Source organism: Peromyscus leucopus, chromosome 4 (assembly GCF_004664715.2).
Source record: "Peromyscus leucopus breed LL Stock chromosome 4, UCI_PerLeu_2.1, whole genome shotgun sequence".
Classification (NCBI taxonomy): Eukaryota; Metazoa; Chordata; class Mammalia; order Rodentia; family Cricetidae; genus Peromyscus; species Peromyscus leucopus.
In genome coordinates, this window is record NC_051066.1 from 7,676,995 (window position 1) to 7,696,878 (window position 19,884).

The 19,884-nt window shown below is 47.2% G+C and overlaps 1 protein-coding gene across 1 annotated transcript in view; it reads right to left on the minus strand.

The window, feature by feature from the left end:
• The window catches only part of Abl1 (ABL proto-oncogene 1, non-receptor tyrosine kinase), a 122,143-nt gene extending 102,404 nt beyond the window's left edge, over positions 1-19,739 (minus strand). Inside the window, exon 1 of the mRNA XM_028884661.2 lies at positions 18,441-19,739. Within this exon, the coding sequence (XP_028740494.1) occupies positions 18,441-18,576 (136 nt within the window). The 5' untranslated portion in view covers positions 18,577-19,739. The remainder of the gene's footprint in view (positions 1-18,440) is intronic.
• Between the last annotated feature and the right edge of the window lie 145 nt (positions 19,740-19,884).

Genomic DNA, 19,884 nt, shown 5'->3' on the forward strand with positions numbered 1-19,884 from the left:
CGCATAAAAGATACTTGTTAATTTTTTTCATAAATAGCAATCAATTTATATTGCTATTCTATCTACATCATTTAATCAATGGAATCCACTCTTTATTTTCCCTCCCAAAAGAACGACAGAACACTGGGCAGTGGGGTGCAGAGCAGAAGAACACTGGGCAGTGGGGTGCAGAACGGAAGAACACCGGGCAGTGGGGTGCAGAGCAGAAGAACACCGGGCAGTGGGGTGCAGAGCAGAAGAACACCGGGCAGTGGGGTGCAGAGCAGAAGAACACCGGGCAGTGGGGTGCAGAGCAGAAGAACACTGGGCAGTGGGGTGCAGAACGGAAGAACACTGGGCAGTGGGGTGCAGAACGGAAGAACACTGGGCAGTGGGGTGCAGAGCGGAAGAACACTGGGCAGTGGGGTGCAGGGCAGAAGAACACTGGGCAGTGGGGTGCAGAGCAGAAGAACACCGGGCAGTGGGGTGCAGAACGGAAGAACACCGGGCAGTGGGGTGCAGAGCAGAAGAACACCGGGCAGTGGGGTGCAGAGCAGAAGAACACTGGGCAGTGGGGTGCAGAATGGAAGAACACTGGGCAGTGGGGTGCAGAACGGAAGAACACTGGGCAGTGGGGTGCAGAGCGGAAGAACACTGGGCAGTGGGGTGCAGAGCAGAAGAACACCGGGCAGTGGGGTGCAGAACGGAAGAACACTGGGCAGTGGGGTGCAGAACGGAAGAACACCGGGCAGTGGGGTGCAGAACAGAACAACACCGGGCAGTGGGGTGCAGAGCAGAACAACACTGGGCAGTGGGGTGCAGAGCAGAACAACACTGGGCAGTGGGGTGCAGAATGACAGAACACTGGGCAGTGGGGTACAGAGCAGAAGAACACTGGGCAGTGGGGTGCAGAGCAGAAGAACACTGGGCAGTGGGGTGCAGAATGACAGAACACTGGGCAGTGGGGTGCAGAATGACAGAACACTGGGCAGTGGGGTGCAGAATGACAGAACACTGGGCAGTGGGGTGCAGAATGACAGAACACTGGGCAGTGGGGTGCAGAGCAGAACACTCTGGGGTGCAGAATGACAGAACACTGGGCAGTGGGGTGCAGAATGACAGAACACTGGGCAGTGGGATGCAGAGCAGAACACTCTGGGTGCAGAATGACAGAACACTGGGCAGTGGGGTGCAGAATGACAGAACACTGGGCAGTGGGGTGCAGAATGACAGAACACTGGGCAGTGGGGTGCAGAATGACAGAACACTGGGCAGTGGGGTGCAGAGCAGAAGAACACTGGGCAGTGGGGTGCAGAATGACAGAACACTGGGCAGTGGGGTGCAGAATGACAGAACACTGAGGCAGCCTGGGCAGTGGGGTGCAGAATGACAGAAACTGGCAGGGGTGCAGAGAGAACACTGGGCAGTGGGGTGCAGAATGACAGAACACTGGCAGTGGGGTGCAGAACGGAAGAACACTGGGCAGTGGGGTGCAGAGCAGAAGAACACTCTGGGGTGCAGAATGACAGAACACCGGGCAGTGGGGTGCAGAATGACAGAACACTGGGCAGTGGGGTGCAGAATGACAGAACACTGGGCAGTGGGGTGCAGAATGACAGAACACTGGGCAGTGGGGTGCAGAATGACAGAACACTGGGCAGTGGGGTGCAGAATGACAGAACACTGGGCAGTGGGGTGCAGAATGACAGAACACTGGGCAGTGGGGTGCAGAATGACAGAACACTGGGCAGTGGGGTGCAGAATGACAGAACACTGGGCAGTGGGGTGCAGAACGGAAGAACACTGGGCAGTGGGGTGCAGAGCAGAAGAACACTCTGGGGTGCAGAATGACAGAACACCGGGCAGTGGGGTGCAGAATGACAGAACACTGGGCAGTGGGGTGCAGAATGACAGAACACTGGGCAGTGGGGTGCAGAATGACAGAACACTGGGCAGTGGGGTGCACACCTTGAATTCGAAGGCCAGTGGTAGGAGGAGCTCTGTGAGTTCCAGGACAGCCAGGGCTACACAGAAAAACCCTATCTCAAACAACCAAAACCAAACCAACCAACCAAAGAATGGAGAGAGAGGAAGCTGACTGACCAGGTGGAATGTGCTGCTGCTCTTCTGGAGCCCGGTGAGCAGTAAGGTGACCGAACTCAACAGCTTCAGAAGGCAAAGCCAGAGGGGAGTGGACTTAGCAACTGGGCATTGCTCATTCATCCTTCCTCCTGAGGACACTAACCTCACCCCTCAACAGCAGGGGAACAGGCCTTGCTTTCAGACAGACTTGATCAACTCAGGACGCAAGCTCACTCTGGGCCAAAGCTGTTCCCAGGGTGAAGGCATTCCCTCGCTGGCTGCAGGCCAGACTCACCTGCAGTGCTAAGAAACAAGGAAAGAAGCAGTCTAGACAGGAAGCCATTGAGGAAGATCCTTAAAAAGTGTGATTAAGATGCAGAAGTGTAGCTCTTCACTGTTGGTGGCTTCTAGAGGGGTGGAAAAGGACTCGGTTTTCGTGAAGGGCTGGCCACTGGAGTTTGACCATGCTCCGGTGAGTATATGGGCAACACAAATTGTACTTGGTGTATGTGGAGGGCAGGGAGGCAGAAGGTGGGGGGTGGGCCTGGGAGGAATGGGAATCAAGTGCGATTGGGATGCACTGTATGCAATTCTCAAATAATCAATAAAAATATTGTGTTGGAAAATAAAGAAACAACGAAAGGCCTTTGGTCAGAGCACCTTCCTACTACAATAGTCCCTACCCCAGGCAAGAAGTCTTGTGAATAGAGACTCCTCTTATTAAAACACAAGTTGGGAGAAAAACAAAGCAAAACACAAACCCAGGTACTTGGGCCTCTCTCCAAACCAAATAAGCCAGCCCCTGGCAACCGGATCTAAAAACAAGTCTTCCCAGCTCCCAAGAGAATCTTCACAGACAGCAGGGCTGAGAGTCCAGCCAGAGCCCCCTGGACCTAGACGTGGAGGAGCTCCTTGGACGTGAGGCACAGGAGGGGCAGACGACCAGGAAGCCAGCGCTGGCTCCTGCTCAATGTCCACCACACAGGGAGGCTGGAAAAGTGCACAAGGAGACAGACACCCGTGTCAGCACTTACTGGGAGCTGCTGGCTAAAACCACATCAGACACTGTCCTGCACAACTGGTTAGAGTGCACAGCCTGACAGCAGCCTGTTGCCAAGCTTTGGCAACACACACACACACACACACACACACACAGGCACGCACGCACGCATGGTACTAGTGGTGGGAACATAAACAAGAACTTTTGTGGACAGAAATTAAGGACAGGATCTAGCAATACTGCAAGCACCTATAGAAGTTTCTGTCCAGTCATTAGTAGCCATCCATCTGCTAGTAGAAATGACATGTGGATTTCTCCTTATAGTTGAGAACTCCTGATTTCAGCACTGTCTCCCACAGATGCAGCTGCACAGACATGAAACAACACATGTAAGGTTATTCTTGCAGCATTGTGTGTAATAGCTAAAAACTAAAAACAACAGAAATCAAGGACTGGCAGAAAAGACGACGATACTTCCAGGTGATGGGATGCAATGCAGCCATTAGGGAAAGGAAAATAGAAGCTGAAGAGACAGCTCAGCAGTTAAAAACACTGGCTGCTCTTGCAGACAACGGGATTCCGTTCCCAGCACCCACAAGACGTAAGACCAGTTCCAGGGGATCTGATGCCCTCTGCTGGCCACCATGAGCATTGCACACATGTGGTGCACAAGGATTACATGCAAGCAAAACACCCATATACATAATATAAAAATGAATGAAAATGTTAAAAATAAATAAGGAAGATGAGCCTAGAGAGTAACACTGCTTGCTGCCCAGACTTAGAACCAACTCCCTCCAGTCATACTCTGATCTCCACACGTATGCTATGGTACAGGCACACTCTTTCTTGTATACACAATGAATAGGTAAATTTTTTTTTTTAAAGACCTACAGGGATGAGACAAAAGACTGGCAGTGGGGAAGAACAAGCAACTCAGAACACACATTTGTACTGTATTTGTGCCTTAAGTCAGAAAATACACTGTCTATTCAAAATAGTTCAATTTGGTTTTAAAATAGAATTTCACGCTGCTGTAAAGTTTATAAAACAATAGTCTTTTAAACTACAAATCATGATCTTACAGTTATAAAATCTGGTAAAGCACATAAAATTAAGACTCAGAAGAGCATAAATAGGATATATTTGTTCCACATCACATAAGAAATCACCAAAAAGTTAGAATACTCATATTTCAACCAAAAACAAACACCACAGAACATTACACCATGCAATCTTTCATTAAAACACAATCCCTCTCCTTTCAATGTTCTAATCATTTTCAAAAGTCCTCACTCCATCCTCAAAAAGCATGCTGGGAGTAAGGGCACACGGGCAAGCCCAGCACCCGGAAAGAGAGACAGGAAGATCAGGAAAGAGTTCAGAGTCACAGAGGCCATCAAATGGTGGCCAGGCAGCTGAACCACACTGCGGGAGGGGCAGAGGCACATCTCCACATCAGAGCAACCCCGGAAGCTGTCTGGCTAACCTCCTGAACCTGGGTGGCCACTTCTCTTTCTCAGGAAAGCCAATGTGCCACAGAAGACTTTCATTTCAGTAAAGATTCCCAATAGCTTAGTATCTGCTGTAAATTCACACAGTTGGGGCAGAAAGCAGACTGACTACACCCAAGAGCACCCAAGACAGCTGTGCTCTTACAAATGGCTCCACTAGAAAGCCACTGTATTAGGATATCTACTGCCTATTTCCTTCCCTCCAAAAGTAAAAGCCTGGGGGAGGGGGGGAGGCTCAGCAGGTAAAAGTGCTTACCACACAAGCATGAGGACTCAAGTTTGGATCCCCAGAACCTGCAGAAAAGCTGAGCGGGTGTGGCAGCCTCCCTGTGGTCCCCAGCACATCAGGAAGTGGAAACAAAGGACCCCTGAGCAAGCTGGCTGGCTAGACTAGCCAGCTCAGCAAGCTCTGGGCACCAGTGAGGAACCTCGCCTTAATATATGAGGTGGAGAGTGACAGAGGAGCTCCATAGTCAGGCCCAGGCCTCCACAGGTGCATGCACAAGCACAAACAAACATATACAAGCACACCATATACACATACACACATAAAGAAGGTGAACTACTGGGGAATTCTGTATGATTTCCCAATTTAATCTCTCTATATATTTATGCTTTTTGTTACTAAGATCAAAAAACAAAAACAAAACAAAACAAAAAACCCTGAGAGCAACAATTCACTGGAGAAGAGACTGATGTTGTCTCACAGTTTCAGGGTTTCAGTCCTTGAATGGAGACAGCTAGCAGCAGCGTGCAGCAGACGACACAGACAGAGAGAAGAAGAGGTCAGGGACAGCCACATCCTTCAAAGGGCATATATGAGAAACCTACTCTCTAGTCAGGCCCCACTTTCCAGAGTCTCAACCACCTCCTGAGAGTCAAGACGAATCCATCCATCATGATCCAAAGCCTTGAACACACGAGCCTTCTCAGGATGGAACACTGCAGATTTAAACCATAACATAAACCCTGAATGCCAATTAACCTGAGGACAGTCAGGACAAGTCACACGCTCAGCAGAGCCACAGGGCTTCAGGAAGGACTCACAGAGCCCCCCAGCCTTTACTCCCCTAAGAACGGGTGACAGTGAGGAAAAGCCCCCCCCCCCCCAAGGCTTTTACTTTTGGAGGGAAGGAAAGGGGCTTCAGCTCTTGCCACCTTACGATGACTGGACCCCTGATCTGAGGCCCTGTCAAGGCTGGGGAAAGGCTCCGAAACCTGCAGGTGCCCACAGGGAAGGAAAGGCTCAGGGCATCTTTCTCACTCCAGCAGCCCCAAGCAGACAGGACAAACTGCAGTGTAGGAAACCTGGAGAAAGAACAGACTGGGATCTCTCATGCGTGCACTGAGGATGTCACTCAGCTAGCAGACCACTGCCTTGAATGGCTAAGCCCTCAACTAGGGTAAATGTGCCTGTGATCTCAGCATCCAGCAGACATGGCAGAAGATCAGAAGTTCAAGGTCATTCTCAGCTACCCTATCGAATTCAAGGCCTTGTCTCAAACAAAACAACAACAATAAAACCCAAATGTGTTAGTTATTTCCAGGGGAAGAAAACAGACAAAGAAAAAGGGTTACCCAGGTTAAGTTAGAGGCCACTACCACTCACTATCAGCAGAGACCCAAGATAAAGAAGACACTACTGAACCAAGCAGGAGTCCGCTCTGCTCAACAATGATCCACTCTAGTAAGGGCCTACCTATGGAACCTAGACCAAACAGTCAAGGCAATAACCATTTTCCCAAGCAGATGAGCAATGGGGGTTCCTAGGCAACTGTCACAAAGAGCCATCACTAGCTGACACTGTGTCCCCTGCTGTTATCCCAGACACACCCAACACAAAGTAAATTCTCATTCCTTATGTACAGAGCACCTAGTCTGGGAAAAAAAAAAAAAAAGGTGGGGATATATATAATCAAGCTCTCCATCACCAAGACCAAGGATTGAATTAAAAGAAAAACAGAACATTTTAAAAAGTCAAAGATCAAGGAAGATGGACATGGAAGAAGCAGCTGAAAGCCACAACAATGTACAGGGTGTTGAGCTTCCCACTAGGAAAAGGGCTTCCCCAAGCAGCCTGCTTTGCCAAGACGAAGTCTTTATGGTTCACTATTTATACCTAAGACCAAAGTAATCAATAAACCCAATGCGAGCCTAGAAGAAAATCTTTATGGATATTTTAATTGGATCTAGAAGTGGACAAAACTGATTCTAAAATGTGCATGGAAACACAAAAGAGCAGGCCAAGCCAACGTTAGAACAGAGCTGAGTGCTTTAGTCTACCAGATTCTAAGATTTATTTTAAAGCTACAGGACACAGGTGATGTTGATGGCACAAAGGGACAAATTCTGCAGTAAATTAGCAAGACATAGAGTTCCCCAAGAGCCCCCAAACATGGATACCAAATTCACTCAGCAGTGACGCTCTCTGCATGTGTGTGTGTGTGTGTGTGTGTGTGTGTGTGTTCAATGTGCATGGGGGGGGGGGTCAGAGACCGGTGCCTTCATCACCCCTTGTTCTTGCTGAGGCAGGGTCTCCCACTTGACTCCGGATCTCCGGGTCTCAGTTAGTCTAGCTAGCCAGCTGGCCCAGGCATCCCTTATCTGCTTCCTTAGTGTCTGACTTACAGGTGGGCTTCACTCCTATCTGACATTTACATAGCAGATAGGTGTATGAATTCCTTTCCTCCCAACTGAGCAGAAAGTGCTGTACCCACTGAGTCATCCCCAAGCCCTAACAAGACTCTTTTCAATGACAGAGTGAAGTCAACATGGAAGGAAGGAAAACAAAACAAAACAAAAACAAACCACTATCAATAAAGATCAAAATTCATCCCAAGCAAACTGTAAAATGTAAGGCAAAGTGTCAAAACCTCATAACCTTTGAGTAGACATTATTTTCCATGTAGACTACCCTCAAAAGATCATTAAATGAGACTACATTAAAACTAATGATGCCATGACAATGAGCAGAAGATGATGGTACCCGTGGATGAAAATGCCATCATATAAACTCCTTCAGTAAAGTGGCAGGATACAAGATCAATTCAAAAAAATCAGTAGCCCTCCTATACACAAATGATAAAAGAGCTGAGAAAGAAGTCAGAGAAACATCACCCTTTACAATAGCCACAAATAATATAAAATACCATGGGGTAACACTAACTTATCTTTAAGATTAATACAACAGAGAAGCTAGCCAAACTCACTTTAAAGGTGAAGGAAGGAGAGAATGGAAGGGGAAGGGGAAGAAAAAAGAAAGATAGAATGAAAACACAAATTATTAGTATCAGGAATATGCCACAGGCATTAAGAGAATCACAAGGAGGACTGGGGATGTGGCTCAGGTGGGAGAGTGCTTGCCTAGCATTCATGGAGCCCTGGGTTCTATTCCCAGCAATGCATAAACCAGGAATGATGACCCACATCTGTAACCCCAGCACCAGGGATATGGAGGCAAGAGGATCGGAAGTCCAAGGTCTGGTCTACATGGGACCTGTCTCAAAACAAAACAAACCAACAGGATAACAAGGGAGTGTTACAAACAAAAGCAAGGGGAATGATCTAAGGTGCTGAGATACAAGAGACTTGGGTTGCCTCTGAGCAGTAGGAAGGTGCTAGCCAATTTGAGTCCACAAATGGTGTGTTCATAATTCCTACTCCTCAGCCAGGACAGAGCTTCATGGTTTTTTTAACGTGTGTGTGTGTGTGTGTGTGTGTGTGTGTGTGTGTGTGTGTGTGTGTGTTTTACATGTGTGCAGATAACTGCAGAAGCCAGAAGACTGTGTTGGGTCCACTGTAGTTGGAGTTACCAGGGTGGGTGCTGGGGACCAAATTCCCATCCTCTGTCACACCATTTCTCCAACCCTTCCCCCACAGATATGTCTGTTTTTCAGGGTTTCTCTGTGTAGCCTTGGCTGTCCTAGAACTCACTCGGTAGTCCAAGCTACCCTGGAACTCAGAGATCAGCCTGCCTCTGCCTCCCAAGTGCTGGGATTAAAGCCATTCTCCACCACCTGAGCAAAGTTTTTTGTTTTTTGTTTTTTGTTTTTTTTTAAGATAGTCTCACTCTGTAGACCAGGCTGGCTTCAAACTCAAGACCCTCTTATTTTAGTCTCTCAAGTACTAAGATGGTAGGCATGTGCATCCACAGACTACCCCCAAAATTCTGGGGGAGTGTGTGTGCTCAGAGTTGTGCAGGGGTAACAGGAAATGAGGTGAACCCTGCCTCCATAGGTTTACAGTTTACTTGAGGACGCAGCTACTCACATGAAGCTAGTAGGAAATTTTGCAAGACTGTATCTGTGTTACAGTTCATCTCTGTTACACAGAACAGTGTTCAAAAGAGCTACAGAAAACTGTCGGGGTCTAGAGATCCCAAACACAGCTTCAGGAGACAGACAGGAGCAGAGTGACCAAAGATGGGGAGATAGGAACACTAGGGACTGTTAGGCACACAACTACCAGAAAGGCTGAGACAGCAGGGCAAGGAGCACAGGAAGTGCAGAGGGAAGTGGGCAAAGGAGGCCTGAAGGAGGGCTTCCTCTTCCAAAAGACCCAAGCAGCAGCTGGAACTTCTACCTAGACCCAGACACATCAACATGTGCAGGCCCTTCCCATATGCCTAATTCAACTCCAGGATGGCGATGCATTCCATGCCTCCTCGAAGGAGAAATGTCTCTCTGCAACCCACCAGTGTACCCAAATTCCTTCATCCACACAATCCCATGTTTTCTCCAGCTTCGACCACCTGCGGCTGCATCACTCAAAGGAAGCCAGACTCCTGGTTCAATTGTTTGGTGGCTTCCTCCACTTATCCCACAACAGGAAAGTGCTCCTTCTGCACTACAAGGACGTTAGCAAAGGACTTGCTGCACGAGCTTGGGGATCAGAATTCTGATCCCCAGCACCTACATGAACACAGGCTTGATGTCACAGGACTGGAATCTTACCTCTGAACTTAGGTCCTAATTGCTTGCACAGTAACTTTTCACTTTGGGGAAAAAATATCAACAGGCACTGAAGTTTAAGATGAGTTATTTTCGCCGGGCAGTGGTGGTGCACGCCTGTAATCCCAGCACTTGGGAGGCAGAGGCAGGCGGATCTCTGTGAGTTCGAGGCCAGCCTGGGCTACCAAGTGAGTTCCAGGAAAGGCACAAAGCTACACAGAGAAACCCTGTCTCGAAAAACCAAAAAAAAAAAAAAAAAAAAGAGTTATTTTCAATTGGGTGTGGTGGCACACACCTTTAACCCCAGCACTTGGGAGGCAGAGGCAGGGGGAATCTCTGTGAATTCAAGGCCAGCCTGGTCTACAGAGAAACCCTGTCTCAAAAAATGGGAAAAGAAAAGAAAGGAAAGGAAAGGAAAAAGGAAAAGAAAAAAGAAAGGAAAAAGGAAAGGAAAGGAAGAAAGGAAGAAGGAAGGAAGGAAGAACAGATAGAAAGACAGACAAGAAAGAGACAGAAAGAAAGAAAGAAAGGAAGGAAGGAAGGAAGGAAGGAAGGAAGGAAGGAAGAAAGAAAGAAAGAAAGAAAGAAAGAAAGAAAGAAAGAAAGAAAGAAAGAAAGAAAGAAAGAAAGAAAGACAGGAAGGAAGGAAGGAAGGAAGGAAGGAAGGAAGGAAGGAAGGAAGGAAGGAAGGAAGGAAGGAAGGAAGGAAAAAGGACCTGGAAGAAAGAAGCTCTCTCTCTTTGCCTGCTGGCCTCACTAGCAAGTCATTCCTACACTGGCACTAGAGCCTACTTCTTCAGGATTCCAGTGTACACTGAAGACCAGCTGAGACATCCAGGCTCATGGTCTGAACAACTACTGGATTCTTAGACCTTTCATTCATAGGCAGCCATTGTTGGATTAGCTGAACCACAGCCTGAAGTCATTCTAATAACTTCTCTTTCTATACATATAGAGATGTTGTGGGATATTATTTTACAATGTGTTACATTTGTTTATGCTGTGGACAATTGTTTAATGATGCAAAGATGTGTTGAATTTTTTTATGTTGCACTTGTTTAACTCTGTGAAGCTGTGTTACTTTGCCTGTCTAAAACACCTGATGGTCTAATAAAGAACTGAAGCCAGGCGGTGGTGGCACACGCCTTTAATCCCAGCACTCAGGAGGCAGAGGCAGGCAGATCTCTGTGAGTTCGAGGCCAGCCTGTGCTAGAGTGAGTTCCAGGAAAGGTGCAAAGCTACACAGAGAAACCCTGTCTGGAAAAACAAAAACAAACAAAAAGAGTAAAAGTAAGATATACAGAAGAAAAGGAAAAAGCCCAGAGGCAAAAGATAGATGGGATAATTTAAAGTTAAGAAAAGCTGCAAGAAACAAGCCAAACTAAGGCTGGGCATTTATAATTAAGAATAAGCCTCCATGTGTGATTTATTTGGGAGCTGGGTGGCAGGCCCCCCAAAAGACCAAAAACAACCAACAACAGAGATTCATTCCGTAAATTCTGTTCCTCTAGAGAACCCTGACTAATACACTCCGTGAAGCCCCGCCTCCTCCCTCAATCTCCCCCAGACCACCCTGTCCAGGGAGACTGGCTCAGAATATAAATCAGGCCAGGTAGGTGGGTCACACCTATCACCCAGCATTTAAGTGAGGCAGGAGGATCATGACTCCTGACCACCCTGGGCTACAATGGTGAGAATTTATCTCAAAAAAGAGGGAGGAGAAGAGAGAGGGGGAGACTGTGGAGGCCCACAGAGGCTTCCTAGTGAGACCTTACTCTGGGTCAGAGAATCTGAGCTTGCTTTACCCAGAAGGGCTACATAATGGTTTGACCACGGGCGTGGTTACCAGGTGTTTTGAAGGGTCTACACTTGACTGTATGGTGTGCTTTGATCTTGAAAGGGGAAGTTCTTTTGCCTCGCCCCTTGGCATTGTACAAAAAGCTCTTTGGAATAAACCTCGAGGCAACTCGGTATAGACCCAGGGCCCTCCAGAAGCTATCCTGAGTCTCTGTCTTTCTTATTGTCTCCTATCTTTCTATCTAATACTTCCTCATTCCTCCCCATCCCCACCCCCACCCAAGAACCCTTCGACAGGTGGAAGCAGGCTGGAGCTAGACTCTGGCAGACTCCCAAAGGAGACTATACATTAGGTCTCATTACTCCCCTCTCAAAATTCTCCAAAACTTCCCAACCCACATGAAATGGCCAGTAAGGCTCTACTCTTCTCGGGCATTCTCCGGGCATCCCTGTGCAGCCCTCCTTCGATCTCTCTGCTCCCCTCTTCCAACCTGGAATATGCTAAGCAATCTCTGCCTCAAGGAGTTGCATGTTGGTCCCTTGAGCTGACACCCTTGGCCTGCAACAATTTGGCCACAGACCACAGAGCTTGCTCCCCACCTCCCTTCTTACTTTATTCAAAAGAGACCTCAGCGCTGGTCTAGCAGCCCCACCTGAGGTTACAGCCCCAAGAATCACTGTTACTTTTCTCTTGTCACAGTGTAAGCATCTGTACCTCCCACACGGGAGTTACTGATGGTCTGTCTGCCTCTGTCTATAGAACAAAGGTTCTAGGCAGGAGCTTCATTCTGCTCTCTATGGATGAAAATACTACCTAGCACATGTGTGCTCAATAAACAATTGCAGAAAAGGGAAACAAAGGGAAAAGTTCATTGCTGAATACTTTCAATACTCTTAAAAGTGGATTTTCTTAGGCAAGTCACTAAAATTTGAAAAGAATATATGGGACATAAAAAATACCATAGGGTCCATTTTTTCCCTCTCCTATACATATGACTAAACCATTTCCACCCTGAATGATCCTGGCAAAATGCTACCATCTGCTTACCCCCTGAAAATTCATCACCACCACCAACAACTACCATCATCACCATGATCACCACCATCATCTTCATCACCATCACCACAACCAATACCACCATTGCAAACCACCACATCACATTCTTCTTAGCTTCCAACTCTTGTCTAGCCCCATCATGTGCCAGACTTCAGGGTTTTTCTCGCATAGATGCCTGCAAACCAGAAAAGGGCACCAGATCTCATTATAGATGGTTGTGAGCCACCATGTGGGTGCTGGGAATTGAACTCAGGACCTCTGGAAGAGCAGTCAGTGCTCCTAACCTCTGAGCCATCTCTCCAGCCTGACTTCAGGTTTTTCTGTCTCATCTACATAGACATAAACTCTAGAAAACCCAGTCTGTGGAAGATGAAGGACAGTTTGGAACTAAAATCCACAGTCTTTGAGATAAAGAACCCTCAGAGTCCAAGGAAACTGATCTTCAAACAAGGCCAGCAAATGCACACAAAAAGTGTGCAACAAAGAAGTAACTATTTGAGTCTCAGTTCGGATTACAAATCTACCTATTTATTACAAAATAACAAATTTGTTGTAAAAAGACATATGGAACATCATAAAGTTTGAGAAGGGATGGTGACTCCTGCCAGTCATGCCAGGCAGGGGCAGGAATACCGCCATGCTGGAATTCCAGGCCATGCTGGTCTATACAACAAGACCTGTCTCAAAAAAGAAAAAACAAAAAACAAAAAACAAACAAACAAAAAAAACCCTTAAAGCTTTTTTCCTATCTCCCCTAAATCTCAATTCCCTATAAACAGCAATTTTGGTTTAAAACCTTTCCATATTTCTACATATACAATAAATAATTGTTTGTTTTTTTAAAAATGGGACCAAAGCATATAGAGTAACCCTCTAAATGGCTTTCTTCCATTCACTGCAACATGGGTGGCTTTCCAACACCCACTGAAGAGGAAAGCGAAGTGAGTATACAGACTTGTCTTCTGACTTACACATGCACACGTGACACATGACACAAGCCCAAACAGGAACACACATGTAGTGGGTAGCCATTCCAGCTTGGATCTGGAAGTTCCAACCCCCATTGAGACTCTGGCAACTGTCACGCCTAAGAGGCGGGGCCAGGGGAGGACCTGAGAGCTGGATGGGCAAGCGCTCTCTCTGTGGGCTCTCTCGGTGCCGGGATGCTGAACGATGGAGGTTGACTGTGCAGAGCTCCGGAGAACACCGCTGGACTGCGTTACACCTTCCCCAGACCCTGCGACCTACCCATTACTTAATTTGTGAGTTACGCCATTAAATAAATATCCTTTTAACTACGTGGAGTGGCCAAAATAATTTCTCCAATACACACACACACAGACAATTAAACAGAAGCGTGTCTGCAGAAAACAGCCTGTGTGCCTTGAATGGACTTCCCACAATGACAGGCCCATTTATTTTATTATTTTATTTTATTTTATATTTTATTTTATTATTTATTTTATTTTATTTTATTATTTATTTTATTTTATTTTATTTTTTTATTTCAGGCAGGGTCTCACTATGTAGCTCTTGTTGACCTGGAACTCGCTCTGTAGACCAAGCTGGCCTCAAACCCACAGAGATCTGCTAGCCTTCTAAAAGCTGGGATTAAAAGTGTGTACCACCACACACACAGACCAAGGTCTGTACTTTTTAATCTTAGGCCTCTTTACATTTTTAGAAAATCAATGATGGCCCAAAGACCTTTAGTTTATATGGTTTATCTCAAATACTGCCCATATTAGAAACTACAGTTGAAAAATTCTAAAAATATCCATTCATGAAAAATTAAACATTTTCATTATTTATTTTAAAAAATAAATGTTTCCTCCCAAACAAGTTAATTTGGTTGCTATCCATAGCTCTTCCCTGAGCTTCTCAAAGGCTGCCTTGCTGCCTTGTGGAATCTGAAGCCGACACTCTTCTCTAAAGGGGCACTGAAAACTACTTCCCCACCTTCAGATCTGAAGGCCCCTCTCCCCCTGTGCAGCCACGTATCACACACTGATCCACAGACCCCTCAGGAAACGCTGGTTCCCCGACTGCACTGTAAATATCACACGGGCATGGGCAACTCGACGGCAATACAGATTCTCTAAAATCATCTTGGAAAGGAAAGACAAATTTTAATCCATAAAACCACAATCTATCAGTTGCAGTTTCAAGTAAAAATGACAGACCAAAAGGAAAGAAAAGAAAAGTTAAGAAGCGGCTGTCCGGGTGACCATGCCAACAGTTGCTCCAGCGCTGTTCCTGGGACACTGTCCCACTCCAGTACACAGCAAGGAGGTTTGTACATATTCCCACTCCATCTCAGAGCATCAAGAGGATACGTACACAGGCTGGCAAGACGGCTGAAGAAGCCTGCCGTACAAGCCTGACAACCTGAGTTGACTCCTGGAACCCTTGTAAAGGTAGAAAACGACAACAGACTCTCCAAAGCAGTCCTCTGACCTACCTACACACACACATCCCAGACACACACTCCTAGACACACAATAATAACAAACTGTGTGTGTTTGTTTGCCTTTTGAGACAAGATTGTTGTGTAACAGCCCTGGCTGTCCTGGAACCTGATTTATAGACCAGGCCATCACAGAGATCCTCCTGCCTCTGCCCTCCCAAGTACTGGGATTAAAGGGGTGACCAACACCTGGCTAATAAAGTTTTTTTTTTAATACTTTATTTTACGTGCATTGGTGTTTTGCCTGCATGTATGTGTGTGTGAGGGTGTTGGGTCCCCTAGAACTGGAGTTACAGACAGCTGTGAGCTGCCATGTAGGTGCTGGGAATTGAACCCAGGTCTCCTGGAAGGGCAATCAGTGCTCCTAAGCGCTGAGCCATCTCTCCAGCCCAATGAAGTTATTTTTACACACACACTCAAAAGGACAGAGGCAGGTTGGAAGCACCTACGATCTCAACACTTGGCAAGTGGAGACAAAAGGGTCAAACTGTTGTTCCAGGTCATTCTCTGCTGCACACTGAGTCAGAGGCCCACTTGAGCTACACAAGACCTATCTTCCCCCTCTGAACCCCTGAAAGGTACCAGACACCTAGGCCAGGATTCCTGGGTGTGAGTTTCCTGGGTCATCGGTAACCATGTTTTCAGTTGAGCCAGAACTTTCTGAAAGTCTCCACCAACTTTCACTTTCTGAAGCTACATCATAATCACCAGATAATAACGTTTTTTTTTTTTGGTTTTTTTTTTTTGGTTTTTCGAGACAGGGTTTCTCTGCGTAGCTTTGCGCCTTTCCTGGAACTCACTTGGTAGCCCAGGTTGGCCTCGAACTCACAGAGATCCGCCTGCCTCTGCCTCCCGAGTGCTGGGATTAAAGGCGTGCGCCACCACCGCCCGGCTGATAATAACGTTTTTAAGTTGTGAATTTAAAGGATCTTAACAAATTGTCACACTTGTCTACCTCACACCAATGCTGAAAAGAACTAAAGATTCAAGGCAGAATAAAACCAAGGGCCCACGCTGACTTGAGGTGAGGTATTCTCATATAAGGAAGTGTCAGGCTTGGGCACTGGCTCAGCAGTCAAGAGCGTGTGCTGCTCCTTCAGCCTCAAGGAGCGAGGTCTCTGGCCTCCACATACCCACAGACACACACATAATTAGAAATAATTAAAAGGGGGGAAAGGAGCTAAAGAAATGGCTTATTGATTAAGAGCACTGGCTGCTTTTCCAGAAGACTGGGGTTTGATTCCCAGCACCCACATGGTGGTTCACAACCACCTGTAACTCCAGTTCCAGGGTTTCTGATGCCCTCTTCTGACCCTGCATACTTGCGGTGCACAGATATACATGCAGACAAAACACATACACGTAAAAAAATTTAAAGCTGGCCAGTGGTGCACACCTTTAATCCCAGCACTTGGGAGACAGAGGCAGGTGAATCTTTGTGAGTTCGAGGCTAGGCTGGTCCACAAAGCAAGTTCCAGGACAGCCAAGACTATTATACAGGGAAACCCTGTCTCAAAAAATAAAAAAAAATTAAAAAAAAAAAAAATTTTTTTAAATATGCCAAGTAGTGGTGGCACTCGCCTTTAATCCCAGTGCTCAGGAGGCAAAGGCAGATGGATCTCTGTAAATTCAAGGCCAGCCTGGTCTACAGAGCAAGTTCTAGGACAGCCAAGACTACCAAAGAAACCCTATCTCGGAAAAACAAAACAAACAAACAATAAATAGAATAAACCAAAGGAAATAAGTAGATAAAAGGAAAAACTAAGCAGGACAGTAGTGGCGAACGCCTTTAATCCCAGCACTTGAGAGGCAGAGACAGGTGGATCTCAGTGAGTTCTAAGCCAGCCTGGTCTACAAAGCAAGTTCCAGGACAGCCAGGACTGTTATACAGAGAAACCCTGTCTCAAAAAAATCAAAAATAAATAGATTAATTAAAAAAAAAAAAAGGGAGGGCTGGAGAGATAGCTCAGAGGTTAAGAGCACCGACTGCTCTTCCAGAGGTCCTGAGTTCAATTCCCAGCAACCACATGGTGGCTCACAACCATCTGTAATGAGATCTGGTGCCCTCCTCTGTATACATAATAAATAAATAAATCTAAAAAAAAGAGAAAAAAAAAGGGAGAAACTAACAAAAACAAGAGAGACAGTTCTGCAGATAAGAGCACTTGTATGTAACTCCAGTTCCATGGGATCCAACATGCTCTCCTGACCTCTGTAGGTACCAGACACTAACATGATATACATACACACACTCAAGCAAAATACTCATACTACTAATATACTCATAAAACTAAAACTTACAAAAAAGAAAACTTCAGCCGGGCGGTGGTGGCACACGCCTTTAATCCCAGCACTCGGGAGGCAGAGGCAGGCGGATCTCTGTGAGTTCGAGGCCAGCCGGGGCTACCAAGTGAGTTCCAGGAAAGGCGCAAAGCTACACTGAGAAACCCTGTCTCGAAAAACCAAAAAAAAAAAAAAAAAAAAAAAAAAAAAAAAAAGAAAGAAGGAAAGAAAGAAAACTTCAATTATCAAATGTAAGTTCACCCAAAAGCAGCCATTGTTTATAGTAGTCACCTATTGCTAAGGAAAAGTATATGAGACCCTTGCATAAGCTACATTTGCTTATACAGACAGTATGATGGTTCAATAAGTACACAGTTTGAGAAATATCACTGCCACAATACAACCAGAACCCTAATTAACTAGCTCCTGGCTGGCCTCTGCAATACATTAGTCTAACCTGACCTTAACTGTTAGCCAACAACATATACTGTCAGCATTATGAACCAATTAGGTTCATAAAAATGCCAAAGCCAACTAAGCAGGGAGAGAGGAGGGTGAAGAAAGCTCCATCAATGAGGACAGGGCTATTCCTTAGAAAAAGTAACAATCCTCAGTTCAGCGGGGCATACTGCTTCCACACTCAACTTTTCCCACCTTGCTCCAAAGCAAGAATTTTCAAGTCCTGCTCACAATTGAGAAGGTCAAAAGATAGTATCAATTAGGTTCTGTTTGAACCTTTCAGTACACAAACCACTTTGACGATATGATACAAGTGCTCCACAGACAGGCAGAATAAGAAAAATCCATGCCTGCCTGGCAGTGGTGGCGCACACCTTTAGCCCCAGCACTTACTTGGGAGGCAGAGGCAGGCAGATCTCTGTGAGTTCAAGGCCAGCCTGGTCTACAAAGTGAGTTCCAGGACAGCCAGGACTGTTACACTGAGAAACCCCATCTTGGAAAAACCAAACAACAAAAAACAACCAAAAAAAAAAAAAAAAATTCCATTCACAACGGTAGAGTCCCAACTCTTGGTGAGAGCAGATAAGAAGAACGATGGATGCTTCAAAGCCAACTAAGTCCAGTCCCCTCCCCCACAGAATGCAGACCCCGGGTCAACAATGAACCAGAAGTGGGCTCAGGCTAGAAACAGCAACTCAAGCAGACTGAGTACAGTCATAATTTTCTCGTGCAAAGAACTGCTCCACCAGGAACTACTAACTACAGTGGCAGAGCTAGCAGGAGTTGACCCTGTTTCAGGAAGTCCTTTGATGCTCAAGGAAAAACAAAGCTCAGAAACCTGGCAGGCACTCACCATGTTCCACAAACACGTTGCAGTGTGGACCCCCGTGCCGCGATGAGTCCCTCTTCCCTGACCCCTTGATAAAATGCAGGGCGGGCAAACTAGGCCTTCTTTGGTCCCCAAGAACTTTTCCAGGCTGCTGCCCCATAAAGCAATGATAGGCACCCCTTTCCAGAAGAGGGTTCAAGATCTTCCAGAATGGTCCCACGCCAGTAACTGGGGTCAATCACAGAAAGACAACTTCCATGAGAAAGGGAAACTGGGTTTGAGGTTCATACATGTAAACCGGAGTCTGGAATTCTTTTCCAAGTTAATTAATTTGAAGCCATGTAATCACAACGCTACCCAAAAGCTTCTTGACTCTATTTTGAGGGCTGAAGAACAGTTTCCTTGAAAGAGGAAAATTTTAGATAGAAATATTCACAGGGAAGTGTGAGAAGGGTCAACCGTACTAAGAGTCATTTCAACTCCTCAGCGTGCTGGAATCGTTGAACGTCTTGGATGCTTCTCTACAACTTTCCCTGTGGAAGTCACCAATCTGTCTCTCCCACAAATTTCCTGCCGCTCTCTCTTCCCTACCCTGCTCTCCGGAAAATGACACGGGTCACACAGATCTCAACCAGAGCTTGCTCTCCACTCCGCCGAGAAGGAATGCATGACCAGCAACTTTTAAGTCCGCTTTTTAAAAGGCCTGTGAAACCAATCCAGACTTTTCCTTTGCATTAAAGTTTTGGGCTGCACTGAGACCAATGGGGCTGTAGGTGACATTGGAAGAAGTCAGGACATCGGAGGCCGGCGGAAGCAATCTGGGAGGACCGTGGAGATGGCTTGACAGCAGGGAGATGATTTGAATGGGGGGCTCCGTGGCCAAACTTGGGGTTGGAATCGAGCGAAGGGCGGCCTCGGGGTGAAAGAGAGACTTCCCCAGGCGGGGCGCGGGCAGCTTACTCGGGGCCGACGCTCCTCCACGCCTCAGGAAACTGAGTGTCCCAGGTAGGTTGAAACTGAGACCACCCCGGGGGTCCCAGAGCCAGAGCAGAACTGTGAGGGGCGAAGGACTCCCGCGGCCCCGAACCGGGAGGCGGCCACAGGGGAGGAGGCCCGGCGCCTCAGCTGCCCCGAGCTAGGGGTCTACCCGAGACACCCCTCCCCCGGCCCCGGACTCTGCCGCCGCCGCCGAGCAGTCACATCCCCGACTCTGCCGAGGGGCCCGGCTTCTCCAGCCAGTGAGGCGTGTGCCGCGGAAGGGTCCCTTAGCCGCAGGACCCTGCAACCGGCTCCAGGTCCGGCGCCTCTCAGGGATGGACACCGACCCCCGAGGCCGCCATGATGGATTACGAGCAGCTCCACAACGAGGGCAGGCCCCGCCCCCGGGCCCGCCCCCAGCGGCGCCGGAACACCCTGCGCGCGGTCCGACGGGCCGCCGGCGCCCTCCCCTCCACGGCGCCGCTCCTTC